This window comes from Eleutherodactylus coqui, chromosome 5 (assembly GCF_035609145.1).
Source record: "Eleutherodactylus coqui strain aEleCoq1 chromosome 5, aEleCoq1.hap1, whole genome shotgun sequence".
Lineage (NCBI taxonomy): Eukaryota > Metazoa > Chordata > Amphibia > Anura > Eleutherodactylidae > Eleutherodactylus > Eleutherodactylus coqui.
Window position 1 is genome coordinate 59,162,768 of NC_089841.1, and position 22,877 is coordinate 59,185,644.

Consider the following 22,877-nt stretch of genomic DNA (forward strand, 5'->3'; position numbering starts at 1 on the left):
AAAATAAATGGAAAAAGCCCAAAGTCAACAAACTCGTTAAAAAAGCGTTTTTTTTTTCTTTATTGTCTGCAGGAGAAGCCAGTCAGGACAACGGCTCATCGCAAGCCCTGAAGAAGGATATGGGCAGCATGGGAAAAGGTACCTATCTCTATAAACAAACAATGTGGCGTTGCCAGCTCACCTTGTTGATGTGCCCATGTCCAAAAAATCTCCCGTACAGTAATATCCAAGCCTAGTAAAGACTGGCACAGGATGGTATAAAAAGATTCCATTATTTTATCCAAGGAGAAGCAGTATAAAATTGCATCAAGACAACAAAAACAATGCGTACAAGACCTTCACAGTCTCATGAGTAAACCCCATGGCAGACTGAAATGCATTAGAAATATTTCTCATTTGCTAATGCAGGATTTTTGCAGCTGGATGAATTAAAGGAGTCTTTTTATGCCATTTGATGCCAGCCGCTACCATGCTTTAATTGGATTGGCTTCATCCGTAGCACTAGAGGGGGCATCCAAAATGGCACTCGGGCGCTCAGGGCCAGGGAGGAATACTTCTGCAGAAGTGTACATAGAAGAGTGGGGAGCCCGATAACAAAGATAAAACTGGACCCGCATTATAGCAACCCAATTCTGCCACCCAGAACAGAAGGGCTAAGCTCTATACTCAGACAGTTGCAAAGGTGTGCAATCAGTGTTGGACAACCTAATGGCCATAAAGCAACTACATGGTGCGCCTCTATGGTATTTACACAATTGTGGTGCAGTTCAACCCAAGGGGCCACATATGGCCTGTGATGCTATTCTATGAGGTTCCCAACCATGTCAGTTGCCAATTACAAGTTAGTACTCATGGAGGACTGTGTAGCCATCTCTGGTTCCCCCATATATCAGGAGAATGGCATCCTTGAACTAATTTGGCACTCCAGAAAGGAGAATACAATATAGAGGTGGGTGTCTATGCATGCAGCTCTCTCTTTTGTAGTTTATGAGAGCTGTGAAATGCTCAGCTGTTACCCCAACACCCTTGATCTACAATGGAGATAGCCACATGTCTACTCCACTCTGCAGTACTGATTTGGAAAAACAGGGACCTCCATTCTCCCGTGGGGAACCTGCATCAATCAGACATTTACAATACATATGTTTCATGTCTTGAATGTCTCAGTTGATAATATCCCTACAAGTTTTATTGTGGCCCTCAATGTGGCTCTCGAACCCGAAAAGGCTGTGCACCCCTGCGTCAGAGGGTTCCTTATAGGGCAGTATTCCCATCACATATGAAAGGAAAGGTGTAGGCGGAAAACAAAGCTTAGTCATTGTACAATGAAAAGTTGTGCAACTTTCATATATAAGTTGTATTACAAAATCGGGAGGGCATGACGAATACCCAATGGACCCTGAATGGGATCTATCGGGAGCCATTGGTGTCCATCATGTGCCGCATCTGGTACTTCGGTTGTGTTCTTGTTTGTCTCCTGTGTTGAAGCCGAATAATGGGAATGAAAACTACAAGTTTGGATACATCCTTAAAGCTTTAGTGACTGCTGAGAGTTTGCTACAAATGCATACAACTCAGGCAATATGGTTTGGTGTGAAGTCTAGAATGATACATCTTACCTGTACTGATACATTGTAGCAACCCAACATTTGTGCCACAGTTGCATTTAGCTCAGAGTATTTTATTGTCTGAAATGGATACAATTGTAACAAACCCTCAGCTATAAGGAGTATTAGGCTGTATTTTGATGCTGAGTGCAGCTGCGCCTAAGATTCTCGGGTACAACTTGCACTAGACAAAACACGGACACATCTCCATGTACATCACATAAATACTAGAGATGAGCGAGTATACTCGCTAAGGCACATTACTCGAGCGAGTAGTGCCTTAGCCGAGTATCTCCCCGCTCATCTCTAAAGATTCGGGGGCCGGCGCGGGTGACAGGTGAGTTGCGGGGGGGGGGGGGGGGGGGAGAGAGGGAGAGAGAGATCTCCCCTCCGTTCCTCCCTGCTCTCCCCCGCCGCTCCCCGCCCTCCGCCGGCCCCCGAATCTTTAGATACGAGCGGGAAGATACTCGGCTAAGACACTACTCGCTTGAGTAGTTAGCCTTAGCGAGTATACGCGCTCATCTCTAATAAATACGTAAATCCGACCAAAACTTCACAGCAATTTGGCTGCTATTTGGGTATTTTCAACAGCCAAATCGCAGCGCTGAAACAGTCGCACCACTTTTTTATTGAAATCTTCTATGCAGTTGGCTGTCATGTGACACATATCACTTGTAGCTCCAGGCTAAACAGATATATTGCAGCTCTTAAACAGTTACGCAGCAACAAGTTGCAGACAAGTCGCGAAAATGTTTTGTCACATGACTTTTCTGAGACTTAGTCTCATGTGGCAAACGTTGTCATGGAGTTGTAGCATAAGGCTGGTGTCACAAGGGCATAAGTGCATTTACGTACGTATTTTTGGTCACGTATTTGCGCAATAGATGTTACATATTTGCACGCTCATGTGCGTTTTTATTGTACTTTTTGTGCATGAAAATTATGCGCATTTGTGAGTGCAAAAAAAGACACAGGCGTGCTCCATTCATTAAAATGGGCAATTAGCGTAATTAGTTCAATATGTGCTTTTTCCCTGTGCAAATGCGCGACCAAAATGTGCATGAAAAATACATGTATGTGAACGAACCAATTGAAATCAACAGGTTGTCTTCCTTGTGTATTGCGTGACTGCTAAACTCCCTTCTCTTCTCCTCTCTGTGCCTTGCTGCTGTTTGCAATGGGAGGGGTGGGGCTAAGCTCCTCCCCATCCCCTCCCATTGCTGGCTACAGACAAGAGGCGGGGAGGAGGGGGAACTTAGCTCCGCCTCCGTCCTGCGCACTCCCATTGCAAAGAGCCAGTGGGGGGGGGAGAGAGGAGGTTAGACGGCGAAAAGGGAGGGAAGGGGGAGAGCTAAACTGTCTCCCCCCGCCGTTAAAATGCCCGCCGATATACGCTCATGTAAATAAGCCCTAACTTTGAGACTTCCAAAGGCTGCAAACTTCAATTGTCACAGCTGATGGTTTGCTACAGTTGTATCTAAACTAGAAAATGATTTGTGAGCTACCTACTATGGATTCAACGAAGAGCTTAAACAGATAAGCGCGACTTTGTCCCGCTACGCGGTCACAAAAATCACGGTCACATAATGGGATGAAACGAAACCGTTAATTTCAATGTTTTCTTTTTCGTTATCGGGATTCTCGTGCGTTAACCCTTTCCAATTCACTGTCTGATGTCTGAAGACATTATGATTTAAGGCTGTACAGCTCCGATGTTGGAAGACGTCCGTCAGGGTTCTCTTACTGTATATTGCCAGTCTCTCTGCTGTCGGAGCCTATCCAACGTGTCACCTCATGCAGTACTGGCTTTAGCCAGCAGATAGCGCTGTTATATAACGCCCCGCTGCTTTTTTTTTTCAAAACCACACTGAATAGCAGAGTTTAAAAGAGAAAATAAAAAAAGTTATTTACCTTGTTCTTGTGATGCATCATATTGTGGCGCTTGCGATTTTCACATGCGTTTTTCAGGTGCATTTTAAAAAAAGCATATTTTTTCAATAGTAAAAAAAAACTGCATTGAAATCACATTCATATGCGACTGTGATTTTTTCACACGAATCACCCAAAAATAGGACATGCGATCATTTTTCTATGGTCAGAGAGAGAAATCGCTCATGTAAATAAATACATTAAAATGAATGTTTATGAATTCCTTCCATACCGCAATGAAACTCGCGCGAGAGGATCAGGACTTCAAGGGGAAACATCACATCGCATGTGAGGCATTAAAAGTTCCATTGAAATCAATTGGCGATGTGTTCCAAGGAACGGGACAAGATAGTACATGCCGCGATGCGGACAAACCTCGCTCGTATATATAACTCATATCTGCGCGGGATTTGTGCGTTTTGCTATACACAAATCTCGAACGAGTTTCTTGGCCGTGTCAAAGCAGCCTCAGGCTATATTCACACAGGCAAATTTCTCATGCAAGTTCTATCTGAAGTAAACAGAAGAGTGCATGCGCAATTCTGCAGGAAAAAGAACACATCTGGAACTTCTTAGGCTAAATAGCTATTTAAATTGTGCTTGTGTCCCATTAACTGCAATGGAAGCCGTCCGTGCGAGGCTGGCACTAGAATAGGACATGCTGCGATTTTCCCCCACGACCGGAAAATCGCAGTTGATTTCCGCTCGTGGGCATGGAAAAGCATTTTCCATAGCATGATGTATGGGCTGTATTTGCTGCAGGATCCAGAGGCGAACGCTCGGCTCCGGATCCCACAGTGCAAATACGGCTGTGGGCATTGGGCCTAAGGGCTTCTTCACACGGGCGTATTTGCTCGCCTTTTTTGCGCACACAAAACTTGTGCATGAGATATGCAGTGAATAGAGCCCATTGATTTCAAATGGGTTGACATTAGAGATGAGCGAGTATACTCGCTAAAGGCAATTGCTCGAGCGAGCATTGCCTTTAGCGAGTATCTCCCCGCTCGAGACGGAAGGTTCGGCTGCCGGCGGCGGGCAGGGAGCTGCAGCGGAGAGCGGGGAGGAACGGAGGGGAGATCTCTCTCTCCCTCTCTCCCCCCACTCCCTCCTGCTGACTGCCGCTACTCACCGCTCCCCCGCGCCGGCACCCGAACCTTCCGTCTCGAGCGGGGAGATACTCGCTAAAGGCAATGCTCGCTCGGGTAATTGCCTTTAGTGAGTATACTCGCTCATCTCTAGTTGACATCTACGTATTTGCGTGCATAAAAAAAACGCAGCGTGCTCTACTTTTGTAGAAGTCTATGGGGAGTGCACAATATGCAAGCAGACGCGTGAAAACAGCATAATTCTGCTGGAAAAAGACGTTGGACTGGTGGTCGCATTTTTTTTTTTTGCGCAAGCAAAAAGTCCGGTACAATGTGCATTTCAGGCGGCAAATGCATTGCACTGAGGCATGCGCAAAAACACATACGCCCGTGTGAAGGAGTCTTAAGAATAGAAAAGTGACTCAAGGACTTTGATGCAAAAGAACAGCCAAGGTCACGATTCTAGTCCTCGGCCGGCCAGCCAACTACAGACAGCCAGATGTGATCTCTTCCATCTCTCTTAGAGGGTGAACACATTAGAGTCCATTATGCGCCCTTCATTACGGTAGTGACATGGCCCTTTTAAATACTGACATTAACTCCTTCCTTGCCTGAGGCTGCAAACCCATCAGTCATGGAGAGCCACTGACTGCCGGCCTTGTCCCACCGAAAGGGTTAGCGGCAAAGTTAGTCAAGTAACCGGCTTATGAACCATATTTTACGCTTGACAAGCTGGGTATGAATAATATATAGAGGCCGGGTGGATATAATTGAGATTAATGCATGCGTATCAATCAATACATGACACGGTAATATAATACTTTAAAATAATATATTGCATTGATTTATATTCATGGATTTCTCCATCAGGCCCCGCCCGGCCCACACAGCGCTTTACCGTTTTTAGATCTTTTTTTATCTTTTAACTCTCGGCAATTCTAATGTCATTTTTTTCCTCCTTTTTTTTCCAGAAGAACTTCAAAAAGTTTTGTTTGAACAGATAGATCTGAGGAGGAGGCTGGAGCAAGAATTCCAAGTGTTAAAGGGGACGCCATCTTTTCCTGTTTTCAGTAAGGATACTTGATTCTTACATGTTGCTTTATATTTGCTCTTGGCTAGTGGTGGCTTTGGTTGAGATGTTGTGGCATTTTATGGTTGTACCGAGCTGAAGAGGAGCAGGTTACACAGCACAAGAGCAACCGCCGGGGTAGGATTTCACAGAACTTGCATGTTCGGTGTGGTAGCATTAGGGTGCCCTCACACCGGGTGGAATTATTCTGTATTCCACACTGAAATTCACAGCTTATTCCATCACTGCGAATTTCACACCAAAACCGGCAAGTCTTATTGTGGGTTTTATTGGGGAGTTGCAGGCTGATTTAAACCAATTTTAATTCTGCATCAAAATATGAATGAGACATGCGGAGTTTGGTGCGAAATCTGAGTGTGGATTGTGAAAGGCTCCTAAAGTTGCTCAGATTTTGCAGTCGTATGGGTGCGGTCTCATGTCAGCTTTTAAAGTAGTATGAGAACATCAAGATAGATAGATAGATAGATAGATAGATAGATAGATAGATAGATAGATAGATAGATAGATAGATAGATAGATAGATATGAGATAGATGATAGATAGATAGATAGATAGATAGATAGATAGATAGATAGATAGATAGATAGATAGATAGATAGATAGATATGAGATAGATGATAGATAGATAGATGATAGATAGATAGATAGATAGATAGATAGATAGATAGATAGATAGATAGATAGATAGATAGATAGATATGAGATATATATTAGATAGATATAGATAGATAGATATGACATAGATAGATAGATAGATAGGAGATAGATATTAGATAGATAATAGATAGATATAGATATATAGATAGATATGACATAGATAGATAGATAGATAGATAGATAGATACGAGGTAGATATTAGATAGATAATAGATAGATATAAATAGATAGATATGAGATATATATTAGATAGATAGATAGATAGATAGATAGATAGGAGATAGATAGATAGATAGATAGATAGATATGAGATAGATATAGATAGATAAGAGATAGATGCTAGATAGATAGATAGATAGATAGATAGATAGATAGATAGATAGATAGATAGATAGATATGAGAGATAGATAGATAGATAGATAGATAGATATGAGATAGGTGATTGATAGATAGATATGAGATAGATAGATAGACAGATATGAGATAGATAGATAGATAGATAGATAGATAGATAGATAGATGAAATAGATAGATAGACAGATGTGAAATAGATAGATATATATTAGATAGATGATAGATAGATATAGATACATAGATATGAGATAGATAGATAGATAGATAATAGATAGATATAAAATAGATTGATATTAGATAGCTAGATAAATATGAGAGAGATAGATAGATAAATAGAAAGATATGAGATAGATAGATTGATAGATGATAGATAGATATGAGATAGATAGATAGATTGATAGATGATAGATAGATATGAGATAGATAGATAGATAGATAGATAGATAGATAGATAGATAGATAGGAGATAGATATTAGATAGATAATAGATAGATATAGATATATAGATAGATATTAGATAGATAGATAGATAGATAGATAGATAGATATGAGATAGATATTAGATAGATAGATAGATAGGAGATAGATAGATATGAGGTAGATATTAGATAGATAATAGATAGATATAGATAGATGTGATATAGATATTAGATAGATAGATATGAGGTAGATATTAGATAGATATCGATAGATAGATATGAGATGGATAGATAGATAGATAGATATGAGATAGATAGATAGATAGATAGATATAGATAGATATAGATATATAAATATGAGAGATAGATAGATAGATAGATAGATAGATATGAGATAGGTGATTGATAGATAGATATGAGATAGATAGATAGACAGATATGAGATAGATAGATAAATAGATAGATGAAATAGATAGACAGATATGAAATAGATAGATAGATAGATAGATAGATAGATAGATAGATATTAGATAGATAGATAGATATGAGATAGATAATAGATAGATATAAAATAGATTGATATTAGATAGCTAGATAAATATGAGAGAGATAGATAGATAAATAGAAAGATATGAGATAGATAGATTGATAGATGATAGATAGATATGAGATAGATAGATTGATAGATAGATATGAGATAGATAGATAGATAATCGATAGGCAGATAGACAGAGGATAGCAAGAGAGATATTAGATAGATATATAGAGAGAAAGATATCAATAGATAGATACAGAGTAGGACATTCTTAATGCAGGTATCCCAACCCCCACCCCATTACCTAGCCCCAGACTTGAAGATTAGACCAATAAAAAGGAAATGAAATAGCTCAGTAGAGATTACGAGGCTTTCTTCTCCCACCATTGTACTCAGGCAGCTGCTTGATTATATTGGGGGTCCCAGTAGGCTGCATTATGGCTGCAAGACTGCAAAATCTCCATATTAATCCTGAGAAACAACAATTCATCCAGAATATACCTAATGTAGAGGCGCCCCTTTTGTCTGCAATTGGGTCTTTGGGGTGGAGGTTCCCACCAACCTTTCCCCATAGGCAGTGTAAACCTAAGTAAAGTACCCCTTATTCATGGCCACCTCAACATTAGTCTTCTAAGAGGTACCAGTCTGATGGTCACACCGCAGGGACAGTATGGCGGGGTGTCATGAGCCAGCACTACGAGGGGGGCCTCGTTTTATTAGGGGTCCCTCTTGTTTGTCTAGAATCTACCACACAAGGAGTTAAAGTTCTGGTAGAGCCTCATTAAGCGATTGAAAGCTTCCCCATCAGGACCTATATCTTATACGTTTATATATATCATCCTCCCTTGAGAGCGTTCTGAGAGCTTCCTCGCCTGAGACGTTTATCTCTTTGCTTCCTGCTTTACCTCGTAACTCCCAATGAGGTTAGTTATAAGAAGAGAAGCAGCTGTTTAATGCAAGCTCTCAGATGTTATCTCCATTACCGGGAACCTTCTCTCTGGGCCAACCATGATATACACTCTAGGATACAAGGCCAGACACTTGTGCATCTTTAATAAGTTCTTCTCAATGGCTGTCCTGAGCACTCCTGCAGTATTTACTACCCATCAGCCATTTTCTTTCTCTGTAAGGAGGATGAGGGGGTGCAAATACCCAGAAATATCTAGTCAATTCCACAAAGACCCTCCCTTCACTCCTTGGCACTCTTGCTTTGCATGCCATCATCATCCAATCAGGGTGCCCACATTGGTACTGACATAGGCAGATGCAGACATTCAGTTGTGTCTTGGAGTCTCTTTCCTCAATGTAGACTTTGCTTTAAAGGGTGCAGCAGCAATATATATGGGTACTGTATGGCATTATTTATATGAGGAGGGTATGGCACTATTTGTATGGGTCACTGTCTAAGGGTATGCCCCATTCCCCCCTTACAATGTAAGTAATTCAGTAAGTTATTCCCTATCTGTAGGATATGGGATATTCTTATGATCAGTGGGAGTCCGACAACTGCGACACCCTCTGCTCTTGAGAACGGGGGACACGAATTATGTGGCGGTCATGCATGCATGTCACAGCGCCATTCATTTCAAATACAGTACCAATGATTGCCCAGCTCTCGTATTTGGCAATTTCTGGCACTTTCATTGCACATGCACGACTGACACCGATTATAAAGTAACTTTATAACTTGGCACAACCCCTTTAACAGTCATATTCAATAGGAACAGAAATCCAAACACTCCCATAAAGTTTTCCAGGACTAAGATATTGATGACCTATCCTCAGGTCATCAATATCAGGGATTTGGAGGTCCGCCGCTCGGGACCCTTGTCAATCAGCTATTTGAAATGGCTGCTTCAGTGCATATCAGGCACAGGGCCATTGTATAGCGGCTGTACCTGGTATAGCAACTCAATCCAATTCACTTGAAAGGGACTTGGCTACTCTTAGGCCATGTGACCAATAAACATGACATCATTGGTCTGAGAAAAGGTTGCATCCAACAGCCACAGCATCTTCAAACAGCTGATTGGTGGGAGCCACAGGCAGCAGGCCTCCACCAATATCTAAATCCCCTTAGGCCAAGCAAGATGCAGAAAATAGAACCTATTGATTTCAATAGGTCGTAACCTCTGTGATGTCATCAACCCTCTGCCATGGAATCGTCAAGGGCAACTGGATGCCAGTCAGTGGTGCTCGGGGTCTGCCATGGCCTGTGGATCGTTATGATAGGTGATAATGCATTGCAGTATAGAAGTATTGCTGTGCATTATCTACCACAGTGATCATAGCATCGCAGGTTCAAGTCACACAAAAAGCCAAGCCCTCACAGAGCCCTGTCAATGGTCAAACAAGAAAGGTTACGTGACTTTGAATGCAGTAATAGATTAAAAAATATATTTTAAAAAAGGGGGTTTTATTGTGCAAAAGTGGAAAAAGCTTAAAAATATATATAATTTAGGTGTTTTCTTAATTGTACCAACCTGCTCAAAAATGTGTCATGTAATTTATGCTGCATGATTAACGCTGTAAAAAAAATGACAGAATTGATGTATTTTGTCTTCCTGCCCTCCAGAAAATGAAGAAAAATGTTACTATATATTATAAGTACCCATTAATGGTACCAATAAAAACTCCAGCTCGCCACACACAAACAGGCCTCCCTATGGCCGTGGCGGTGTAACAATAAAATAGTTATGGCAGACTGAAGTCAGGAAAGACTTTTTTCCCTTTAATTAGGAAAATTGGTTTTACCTCATTGTTTTTTTTTTCCTTCCTCTGGATGAACATTGGAGGGTAACTAACGCAGATGGAGCCATCATATTAATATATATATACTTTCCATTCCTTCACAGATAACTTCCATGACCAGATGAAGCGAGAGCTCGCGTACCGAGAAGAGATGGTCCAGCAACTACAAATTGTAAGTTAGAATACATACCTTATGAACTATATAGCAAGCAGAACCTGTAGTCCGCCATTACCCCTGTTTTCCCAAAAATAAGACAGGGTCTTATAGTAATTTTTGCTTAAAATAAATTCACTTTCTAACATGTATAGCGCGTGGACACTATTTAAATGGACTTTTTTATTATTTGTAACTAGGGCTTATTTTTAGAGTAGCAGCTAGTATCATCAAAAAGGGCTAGGGCTTATTTTCAGGGAAACTGTATATACACCTCCAAGACCTGCACCTTTAAGGGCTCACTTTCATGGTCGTATGTGTTCTGCGTATTACACGTGTATTTTTCATGCACGTAAAATAAGTAGTGCACAGCAAATGCGTATGTACATGTGTATTTGCGGTGTATGCTAAATCCCCACAGCCTATACTGGTGCATATTACGTGCGCAACATTCACCAAAATAGGACATGCTGCAATGTGTTTTCTGAACCCATTGAAAACAATTGGCAAGGTATTTCGAGGGAACGCCCAAAGACAGGACATGCCACGATTTTTACCGGCACAGCGATGCGGTAAAGAAATTCTGTATTCAAAATAATGGGGTTTATATTTGTGCGCGATTTACGCGTCTTGAATCGTACAAAGCTTGATTTTCTCAACCGTGTGAAAGCGGCCTCGTACCCCGTGTAGGTGAGCACTAACGCCGGTGTCACATGGGAGTAAGCGCGTTTACTGACGCATTGGAACAATGGGTGTTGTGTATTTGCGTGCGTAAGTGCGTGTTTTACTATACTTTTTGCGTGCGCAAAAAACAAGTTAAATACTTCAATATACGCTATTTTCAGAAATTCCTGCAACTATCAGATATATCTGAAGTGTGAGCCCGGACACACATGGATAGAACAGATTTTCAGCTGCAGAAATTAGAGCAACAGATGTGTAACTCCTGGTATCTGTAGTACTACGGATTATGGAATTGTACGATGTAACATGTATTTGTAGCACTACAAGTCTGAAAACACCCTGCTATAGGCAATAGTACACAGCATGGCACTGATACAAGTATCAAAAGAGCCATAAGCCTGAAGCGCCACCTAGTGGTCATCTAAAAATAGGCTTGTATAAGAAAATCTAATTGAAAATTAGAAGCAATTTCAGTATCCACTGATTTATTTCTACTTAATTAGCCCTTCGAGGAACAATATAATGACTATAATAATCCACAGTGTGCAGAATATCTCATATTCACTGTATTCATCAGTGATTTAGGCTATAACACAGGACAGACCCCACACAAGGAACGTCCGATGAGACGCTGCCGATCCGTGTTTCTGTAAATAAAGTTCAATGATTGCATAATGAAAAGTTTTGCAACTTTATGTGTTGATTCACTACTTTCAAGATCTCTTCTTGCCGTTAATAATGCGGACATTCCTTTTTGCATGTAGAGAATGAAAACTGGTACAGACATAAGGGGGTATCCCAATGTCAGCAAGTTATCCCTTGGGCCCAGGGGCGTAACTATAGCGGGTGCAGAGGATGCGGTTGCACCCGGGGCCCAGGAGCCTTGGGGGGCCCATTAGGCCTCTCTTCTCCATATAGGGAGCCCAGTACCATGAATAAAGCATTATAGTTGGGGGCCCTGTTACAGGTTTTGCATTGGGGCCAAGGAGCTTCAAGTTACGCCTCTGCTTGGGCCCCCTTCACACGAGCATATGCGTATTTGCAGGCGTCTGAGCATAGTGTATTTGCAGAATAAGCAATACATTTTTGCGTGTGCCTCGGGATATTTTACTCTACTTCGTCTACCCACAACGCGGGTTTATTCGTGCGCGGCAGACAAATGTGTTTCTAGTCTAATGAGTTACAGATGTGATCTCTTTCCAGTGGAATTATGCAGCGTATCACGCATCTCCTTACGTATCCCGCACCCCCACTGACTTCTATGGGGACTTTGGTGCAGGAAAGTAGAGCATGCTGCGGGTTTTTTTATGCAACCAAAACGCGCTGGGAAATATGTGTGAATGATCCCAATGCAATCAATTGGTTCTATACTCTCTCTGTGTATTTGCATATTTGTGTATGCAAAATTTGTGAGCAACAAAACGCAGAGAATAGAGCCCATTGATTGCACCGGGTTCGTTCACACATGTGTATTTGGTGTGCGCAATTCAGTCACACAAAAATAATACACAGCATGCTCTATTTCCCTACATAGGAAAAGAACGCATCTGGAACTCATTAAACTAATTGGCCATTTCAATGACGGCGAGCATTGGAGCGTGTTTTTGTGCGTGTAATTGCGCACGATTTGTGGAGGCAAAAAGTACAGTAGGAAACACCAAAGCGCAACGCCCATTCAGAAAAAACAAAGCACAAGTGTGTGCGCAAATACGCATACGCTCATGTCATACAGGCCTTATCCACAACCTGATTAAGCTTTATTTTCTTGGCAAATACCATTATTGATGGCAATAGTTGATCGGCAGGGTCTGTCACTTTGGACCCCAATAGATCAGCTGATGAAGCCCCTGATGTCAGCGCCACTATACACATGGGTTGGAGTGGAAGCTGCTGCTCCGACCCCTATGTGGTGGCCATCACTTGTAATTGCAGGCACAACTTCCATTCATTTTAATGCCAGTTGTGCCTGCAATTACAAGCACCGGCCACTACATAGTGGTTGGAGCAGCAGCTTCCACTCCGAGCCCTATGTATTGCGGTGCTTCACAGCGGTCGCCCAATGAGCTGATCAGCCTGGGCCCAAACAGTAGACCCTGCCAATCAACTATTGATGACTAATCATTGTGGTACATTATCAATAGTATTTGTATGGAAAAGCCATTTAACACAGGAATTACAATAAGGCTTTATGAATCACCACTATGGAATAGTAATTAGAGTTCAGTCCAATTAAAATGTATTTCTCTTCATGCAGATCCCTTACGCCGCCAGCTTAATACGGAAAGAGAAACTCGGTACTCACCTGAGCAAAAGCTAAAAGGTAAGATGAGCTTCTATGAAATCTGCACCTGTAAGAGCCATACTATAGGATGCCTCAAAAGTGTGGAAACACCATATAGAATGAAACCAGTCTGGCAGATGGTGATCCAATTCTGCATACAAGCTGTGGAGGAAAGGGGAAATTTGTTAAGCCATGTCACCAACATGACGGCCATTTTGAATGCCGCCATCTTGCATTCTACTCTAGTATTTGCATTGGGAAGGTAGGTGTGTGATATATCAGACTGACAGAAAATGTCACCAGAAAAACAATGGAGTGCTTCATTGTAATGTAACTTTATTCATTTTCATGTTAAATCTGGATGACCAAAAACCATTACTGATGAATTAGGCCAAAACAGCGGTTTGGCTACTACACTGTGGGTAATTGGAGGTCTGGTTGCATGGCATTTATTGTAATCTGTCGCAATGACACATGTTTGTTTCCCTGACATAAGGATCATCTCAGCATGTTCTGCTTGAGATAACGACATCATTTGCATTGCCTGTAATGAAGAGTAATCATTGTGTTAATATGAGAATTAATAAAGTTATGTTAAAATGAAGCACATCATTGTTTTTCTAGTGAAATCCTCCTCCAGTTTGATATATCACACACCTATCATTCCAGTAGAAAAATTAGAGTTGAATCCAAGATGGCGGTATTCAAAATGGCCGTCATGTTGGTGACTTCGCCCAACAGGTTTTCCCGTTCCCTACAGCTTCAATGCAAAATTAAATCATGTCTGCCAAAATCCTTTTCATCCTATATGGGTGTTTTCACACTTTTGAGACAATACCACCAATTCAGGACATGGGCGAGTCGTGTAACCTAGACTGATGCTTTCAGAATTTGTGTCACAAAAACATTCCCTGTTAAGTTGCACTTCAGAAGGAGTTGAGGGTGGGTGGGCATCCCCAAGCTTTAGTAGGGTGGCCCATACACCAACTTCAGCACATACACTGAATGGCCACCTTATTATAGCCCCTTAGCCCTTCACGATTGGCGCTTCCCTGTATGGAAATTGCACACAAATACACATACGCTCATGTGAAGTTGACTTAAGGCTGCCTGCACACGGCCAGGTCAGACCCCGCATGTGGCCAGGTCAGACCCCGCATGTGGCCAGGTCAGACCCCGCATGCGGGATCCTGCAGTGGAGTTCGACCGGTGCCTGGACGGTGGCCCCAGTGTATCTGTCTAGCATCGTCTTCCTGTGCTGTGGTTGCGCCGGCGCACATGCGCAGTACAGATGACGGGGCGACGTTGCTATGGTGATGACGTGGCTCCCGCGACTATTCTGTAATGTTGATTGCAGATTGGCCGCGGTATGGACAGCTTCCGTTGATTTCAATGGAAGCCCTCCGTGCATAGCCCGCACAAAATCGCAGCATGCTGCGATTTCTCCCCTGAGAGTGGAAAAACGCAATTGATTTCTGCTTGTAGGCAGAAAAATCGCATATTGTCATAGCATGCTGTGGGCTGGATTCGCTGCAGTATCCGGAGGCGGACGCCCGCAATGCAAATCCGCCCGTGTGCAGGCAGCCTAAGAGAAACTGCGAAACTCCAGCACAAAAATTGCTGAGCATCTCCTGGTCAGATGATTCCAGATTTCTGTTGCCCCGTGCTGATGGAAGGTCAGAATTTGGCACAAGCAGCATGAATCGATGACCCCTTCCTGTCAGCTGGTCAGAACATGTCAGCACCTATATCTACAAGAAGTTTCCTGTCCACAGGGGCCGATATTCCTGCAGAATAATTTCAATAGCTAATGGGATCTACGCCCCAATGAAGGCCAAGGGAGGTCCATTGCACTACTACGGCTCAAGTAAAGGGGCATTCAGTGTATTATGAAGTCATAGGGAGCATAACTTGTGGCGCTCTCAGGGAGCAGTGGGGATCATTCACATGTTGCCCTGTTGAGGACGTAAATGAAAATTAATGAATTTACCTAATTCTCTTTTTTTCTTTTGCAGCCAAGAGAAGAATTGCTGCGAAATCAGCTGAGACTTTTGTAAGATAATCACCTCCTTGAACGTGTACAAAGACTGGAAACTTGGACTTTTCTGGTTCCTTGAGAAGCGGAGTGCTCATGGACACTTTTGACATAGCAGCTGATTCTTCAGAGACTACACCCACAAGCACCCTCCGTGGTGGTACCAAAGTATGTGTGACCACAGAACATGCACTACAACGCCCAGGAAGGGACGTTAACGATGTGTTCAGCCTGAGTGTGACTGCAGGGGGCGCCCTCTCCTGGATCTCTACCCTATACAATAGCAGCGCCGTGCTCTGTGGTCAGCGCTGGCGCAATTCTACACTGGTGACGGTGAAGCTACGCCTGCGGACTGGACAGTGACTGACGATGGCCCCGCTGTCATTCTCCTCTGCCTGCTGTATGGGACACGCCGCACCCACCTGGACATAATTTTACAGTTTACTATTAAGTGTAATTAAGAATATAATCTCTGTTCTAAAGTATTTATCACTGTTCTTGTAGTTTCTTTAATATTTATGTGGATAAGAATCTATAATAAAAGCTATCAAGTGGTATCCGGGCTTTTCCATCAGTCACCTGAAACTACCTTGACCACTGCAGTGTAAAGCATGGTGGAGGGACATAGCAGATACCTGAGCCACCAATCCACATGTATCAAACTCAAGATCTGTGGGGCTGAATCCGCCATCCACACAGGTCCAGACGCAGAAGGACCAGCTCTCTACTGTACCCAGAGGGGGCGGTGCCAACACAGAGAGCGGGTGACATCTTGGATTCTGAGCTTCGGTGCGCACCTTCGCAATGCTCTGTTCAACAACTCATAGGTGACAGCACCACTCTGACAACCTTACCCAGACACCCTAGTCACCCTCCAAGGTAGGAAGCTCGGTGCTAAAATGTTGGGAGGGGAGAAACCCCACCATAGTGCAGAGAGCGCCATAGCCGTGTTAGGGCTTATTTACACGACCATGATTATCGTGCGATGCACACAATACTACCGCAAATGTAAAGTGCTTTTGAATTGATCTTTTCACACAGCATGCTCTATCTTTGGGCGTTCCCTCGGAACATATCGCCAATTGTATTCAATGGGACTTTGAAAGACATCCCATGGCGCTCACGTGCTGTGAAGGTCCCATAAATTCCTTGCTGCCTGAATATACAGTACACATGCATGTATTACGTGTCACTGCGTATTAACGCGATCCCATTGACTTTAATGGGCAATTTCAGTCCATAATACAAACTAAAATAGTAGTTAGAAAATTGCAGCAGTCATCTTGGATGGCCAAAAACGTGGCCCCGAAACTGGGGAATCACGGCCCAATAGTGCCCTCGCCATCAATATGAAACCTGTGGATGTGAGGCTTTTTCACGTGGAAACAGCCTCACATCACTGTGGGGATGCAGGAATCTGCCGTCACGGCTGTCACAGTCGCGCCAGAGGATCACAGAGTTCTCCTGCCGACCCAATTGAAAACAATGGATGATATCACAAAAGGATAGGACATGCTGTCATTTGTTTCCAGGGTAGCATCGCAGTGCTGTGCCATGCAGGAAAAGATCGCTATGCTGAATGAATCCATTCAAAACAATAGGTTCGTGCATCTCGCAACGCACAAATCTCGCACGATTGTCTCACCAGTGTGAAGGGTTTGCGAAATTAAACTGTCCAACTCGGAGGCCACTGGAGGGTGTTCTGATACTCCGAATGAGAACAAACTTAGTCAGCAGCCACCTAAGACAATGCACTTGAAATTTATGAAAGAGAAAATGTAGCGAGAAAGTCACCCATAGGTGGCGCTGTATGTATGCAAATCATGCTGCAAATGTTCAATATGCCGCATTAGGTTTTCAACAATGCCCTACATTCGCAAAACCATGTCCCATTGCTGAACGCAGCAAGTCAGCTTTAACCACTACAACATGCCAACAAATGACACTATTGCAGGTCTGTCACAGTAGACCTGGTCCACTACAGCGCCACCTATCGGTGTTTCTTTTTTAAACTCTTTTTTATTAGCATTTCAAGGAAAACATACATGAGTGCGTTGCAATTGTTAAGGTTTTGATCATATCTTGATAGTTCCTGCATACAGGGTATTGCCAGTCTCATATATATATAAATCTTCCGTTTTTTAATTATTCCCCTTAACCCTTAATCACCTTGTTATAAAAACAGAAATAAAACATATAATTGGTAACTTGCTGAACTAACCCACGATGCATCCTCCAGCGATCACTTCCCCTCCATATTTGGTCATGTGATCTTTAGAATTCCCAGCCGGTTCATATCCTTTTGCCCGTAGTGCCATGTTGTATTACTGAACTGGTTCTTGCACTTCTTAATTTTGTTAGGGTCAAGGAATTTTTCTATAAACTCCCTCCTTTTTTTAAAGAATTTTGGGGCTTGGGTCTACGCATGTCTCCCTCTCTCCACTCTCCCCATTTTCATCAGGTATTTTAATTGTTGGCTAATATCTTTTACTCCCGAGGGTTTGGCTAGCAGACAGCTGTCCAAAAGGCACCTCTCGCTAATTAACAGAATATTGTGAATCATTTTGGCTTTTCTCGTGTTGTCTGGTAATTGGTGGAGTATGACAATTTGTGGAGTCAGTTGCAGAGTCTGTCCCCATATCTTGAATCAGTTTATGAGCCTCCTCCCAGTATTTTTTAATTTTTGGACATTGCCAGATGCCGTGAAGAAAGTTAGAGTTTGGTAGGGAGCATCCTGGGCAAGCTTGTAATCTAACTGGAACATTGGGGTTCTCAGGTTTGTCAAATCCACATATTACCCAGTGGATTGGTTTGAAATATGTTTCTCGCCATCATTCTTTCAATATCGCCTGCCTCACAGAGTTCCGACTCTTAATTATTCCCTCCGGTAGATCCGGATCCTGTAGATCTCGTGCCCATTTTCTGAACAATCCAGAGCCATTTTCCTCCATCCCCCCCCCCTCTCTACGTCTGGTATATAAACTGAAAATTAATTGTTTATATATAAGATTTTTCACCAAAATATCAATCGGATTAAGTATTGTTTCTCTTAATACATCCGCTAGTCTTTCCCGTAGGAAGTTCCGCACTTGAGCGAATGGCAGTAAGTGGGATGGGGTAAGTTGTATTCCCCACACAACCCTCTATAGGTCTTGTATGTAGGGATCTCTGGGTGAAGAAGGTGGTGTACTTTCATAATCCCTCTCTGTCGCCATAATTTGAACATTTTATTTTCTCTCCCCTCTTTGAATTCTGGGTGGTCCCATATGTTTGGAGATTTTAAACAACAGTCCGAACATCTTACGAGTTTTTTTCCAGGCAGCTATGGTGTCTTTTGCCATGATGGAGTGTTTACATTCGACAGGGAGGTTAGTATAGCTTGTATGTATGAGGGCATTTAGGCTCCATGGGTAAAACAATCCCACTTAAAGAGTGGTATTTGAGTAATCGCTGGAGTCCCATAGCCAATCCTCGGTGACTTTTTACATTTTTTCTTTGTTGTCATGAATGGCAAGAGCATCATTTGAAGCGGCCGTTGACCGAGTTTTGTCTCATTTGAACCCGCAGAACGCCCTCCAATTTCGCTAACCCTGTACTACACTACTGGAGTATCACAGGACTAAACAAAAAAATGGCACAATTGTGGGGCATTTTCCATTTCACCCCACTTAAAAATTTTAAAAAGTTTTTCAATACATTATATGGTACATTCAATAAAACTATTAAAACATTGCAGAATATGTCTATGTTGAGAGAAAAAATGCGTCTCTTGAAAAGCGGAACGAAAAATCGACAAGGGAAGTTAAGATGGTCAGTAAGGGTATGTTCACATGTAGCGGAAATTATGCAGATTTTCCGCAGTAGAAAATTCTGTGCCAAATTCCGCAGCATTTCTGCAATCCAGTCGCTGACTGCTGTTGGAGTTAGGTGGAGCGGCAGGCCGAAATCAGCTGTGGATCTGCAGCTCATTTAAAGTCAAAATCCGCGCCAATGGCATGGATTTTGACTCTGCTCTTGATGCAGAAATGCTGCGGATTTCCACATGATTTCCACTAGCTGTGGATTCAGTAGTCTCCAGTGTACCTTGCCCCACACATACTGACCTGTGGGGGGAGCGCTAAACTGTTACCATGTGCACAAAGTTTTGTTAAACTAATTGTAGCAATAAAAGTGAAAAAGTAACTGATGTGAGCGTTAAGCTGCGCTACTCCTGGGCCATAAACCCTCATAAATGTAGCTAGATAAGGAAGCGGCTCCCACAAGAGAAGCCCAGAACTGACTTACTGTGCGGCTCAGGCATCACTACAGGTAAGAGCGATCATCCTGCACGCAGGATACACAGAATATTCTTCAAGGCGTATTTAAAGAGCACCAGTGCTATATCTTAGAGCATTATAGTCTATGGAGTCCTGGAGATTTGTTAGTGCCTTTTTATATGCAGGATTCCACAGGAAAAGTTTTAATATCATTTGCTAGAATCACCTCTTTAACCCCTTAGTGCCAGGCCAATTTTGTGCTTTAAGGAGCAAGCGATTTCCATTGTCACATTGCAAGAGCCATAATTCGTTGACATAGCCGTATGAGGGCTCGTTTTTTTCTGAAATGACTTGTAAAACCTCCCCAGAAATTCCGCCATTGTTTTTTGGGATTTGTATTCAGTGTTCACCATTTCATAAAATAACTTTCTTCTCTGGATCAGCACGATGACTGTGATGACTGTGATTTATGTAGATTCTTTTTATTTTTTACTACTTTAGCACAAAAAACCCCACATTTTTAAAGAAAAATAATTGAATTTGCTTCACTGCACTCCAAGGCTAGTTTCACACGGGCAATCTCGATTTCGCCGCGAGAAAATCGAGGCAAAATCACATCTTTTTCCCCACAATTTTTGAGTGTCAGGGCTGCTTTTTCTTGCAAAATAATTGCCCGCACTCTCAAGTTTCTTGCGCGTATTTATTGCGGGATTTTGCCACGATTTTTTGTGAAATTCAATAGTACTTTCTATCATTAAAATTCCATCACAGATGGGAAGGAAACCCTTGAAAATCATTGGTTTCATCATCTGGTTTTTTACTGATTCTCGCATTGTACAAAAATCACACAATTTTCAGCGTTAAATGAGGGTTTGTTTTTGTGGTATGTATTGCTTTTTAATTGCTTTTTATTGCGTTTTTTGGGAGGCAAACTAAATAAAAATAGCAATTCTGTCATTACTTTTTAAAATTATTTTTATGGTGTTTATGATGTGAGATAAATAACTAAATATTTTCACTGTTTTGGTCATTACAAAGGAGGAAATCTACGTGGCTTTTTATTTTATTCATTTCAAAAGGGTTCTGTGGCGAAAAATATGTATTTTTTAAAATTAAATATACTAACATAGTATATAAGGCCGAAAAAAAAGACATTTGTCCATCCAGTTCAGCCTATTACAACCTAATGTTGATCCAGAGGAAGGCAAAAAAAAAAAAACGAGATAGAAGTCAGTTTTCCCGTTCAAGGGAAAAAATTCCTTCCTGATTCCAATCTGCTATCGGAATAATCCCCGGATCACCGACCTTCTGAAGTAATCAGTGACTATAACATGTAATATTATATTGCTCAGGAAAGTCCTCCAGGCCCCTCTTGTACTCTTTAGTGAGTTCTCAATCACCACATCCTCAGACAGAGAGTTCCATGGTATCACTGCTCTTACAGTAAAGAACCCCCTTCTATATCAGTGTAGAAACCTTCTTTCCCCTAGACGTAGAGGATGCACTCTTGTTACAGTCACAGTCCTGTGTATAAATAGATGATGGGTGAGATCCTTGTATTATTCCCTGATATGTTTATACATAGTTATTAGTTCACCCCTTAGATGTCTTTATTCTAAACTAAATAACCCCAATTTTGACAACCTGTCCTGGTTTTGTAGTTTGCCCATTCCATTTATTACTTTAGTTGCCCGCCTTTGTACTCGCTCAAGCTCTTATATGTCCTTCTTGAGTACCGGTGCTCAAAACTGTCCACAATATTCCACGTGTGGTCTGACCAGTGACTTGTAGAGGAAGAACAATGTTCTCATCATGTGCCCCTAGACCTCTTTTGATGCACCCCATGATGCGATTTGCCTTGGCAGCAGCTGCCTGACACTGGTTGCTCCAATTAAGCTTACGGTTACCTAAAATCCTCAAATCCTTCTCCATGTCAGTCTTGCCCAGTGGTTCCCATTTAGTGTGTAATGGTGACATGTATTTCCTCTGCCCATGTGCAGAACCTTACGTTTATCAGTGTTAAACCTTATTTACCGATTTCTGCCCCCAAGTTATCCAGATCCTCTTGCAATCTCCTTGCGTCCTCTCGTGTTTAACTACTTTATGTAGTTTAGTATCAACTGCAAATATTCATATTTTACTCCCTAATCTTTCTACCAGGTCATTAATACATATTTTTAAAAGAATAGAGCCAAAAACCACCCCCTGTGGTACCGCACTAGTAATGGTGACCCCTCCAATACTGCCCCTGTGATACCCCCCTAGTAACACCTTCAGTGCTGCCCCCTGTAGCCCCCCATTGGTAACAGTGGCCCAATCAGAGTATGTACCATGTATAACCACCCCCTGCTTTCTCTCACTGACCAGTTACTTACCCACTTACACACATTCTCGCCCAGACCAAGCATTCTCACTTATACCAGCCTTTTATGTGGCACAATATTAAATGCTTTGAAAAGATCAAGATACACAAGATCCAGTGACCCTCCCCTGTCCGGTCTAGAACTTACCTCCCCGTAGAAGCTGATCAGGTTGGTTTGACAGGAGGAATTGTTTTGACGCAGTTTTTTAGTCCCTCAAGAGGTCTTGAAGATGCAATTGTTCGATCAGATAGTACACTGCATTACTTATGTAGTGCATTCTACTATGTTTATGACAGCAGCCTATTAGACTATGCCGAGGCAGAGTTACATGGCAGACAAGAAGACCCTTGTCAGGCCTCCAGCTACCCTGGGAATCCATTGGTACCTTACAATCACACTGCGGGGTGCTGATGGGTGAAATGAAGAGCCCTCTCCCCCTGTCATCTGCTTATATGCTGCAGTTGTTACTAATTATTTATGCTGTAGTAGTTATTAATTGTGGCATGTGAGGGATTAAGCTGCCAGGATTTGAGGTTTCTCAGTTTCTGACAGTTAGAGCAGGAGCCTGGCTGTCAGTGGTCAGCCAAGCCCCAACCTTAAAAAGATGTAAGTGCAGAGTTAAAGCCCATTAGTGAGATCAGTACAAAAGTCATATTGTGGTCACTAAGGGGTTAAG

General features: G+C 42.3%; 1 protein-coding gene across 4 annotated transcripts in view; it reads left to right on the top strand.

Moving 5' to 3' along the window:
- SKOR2 (SKI family transcriptional corepressor 2) overlaps nucleotides 1-16,051 on the top strand; it is a 42,520-nt gene extending 26,469 nt beyond the window's left edge. For 3 of the 4 annotated variants that reach the window (XM_066601840.1, XM_066601842.1, XM_066601843.1), the window contains 5 exons: nucleotides 73-138; nucleotides 5,593-5,691; nucleotides 10,533-10,600; nucleotides 13,521-13,586; nucleotides 15,563-16,051. In XM_066601840.1, the coding sequence (XP_066457937.1) occupies nucleotides 73-138; nucleotides 5,593-5,691; nucleotides 10,533-10,600; nucleotides 13,521-13,583 (296 nt within the window). In that variant the 3' untranslated portion in view covers nucleotides 13,584-13,586; nucleotides 15,563-16,051. The remainder of the gene's footprint in view (nucleotides 1-72; nucleotides 139-5,592; nucleotides 5,692-10,532; nucleotides 10,601-13,520; nucleotides 13,587-15,562) is intronic. The other variant, XM_066601841.1, reaches the window with a different exon arrangement.
- The last annotated feature ends 6,826 nt before the right edge of the window (nucleotides 16,052-22,877 follow it).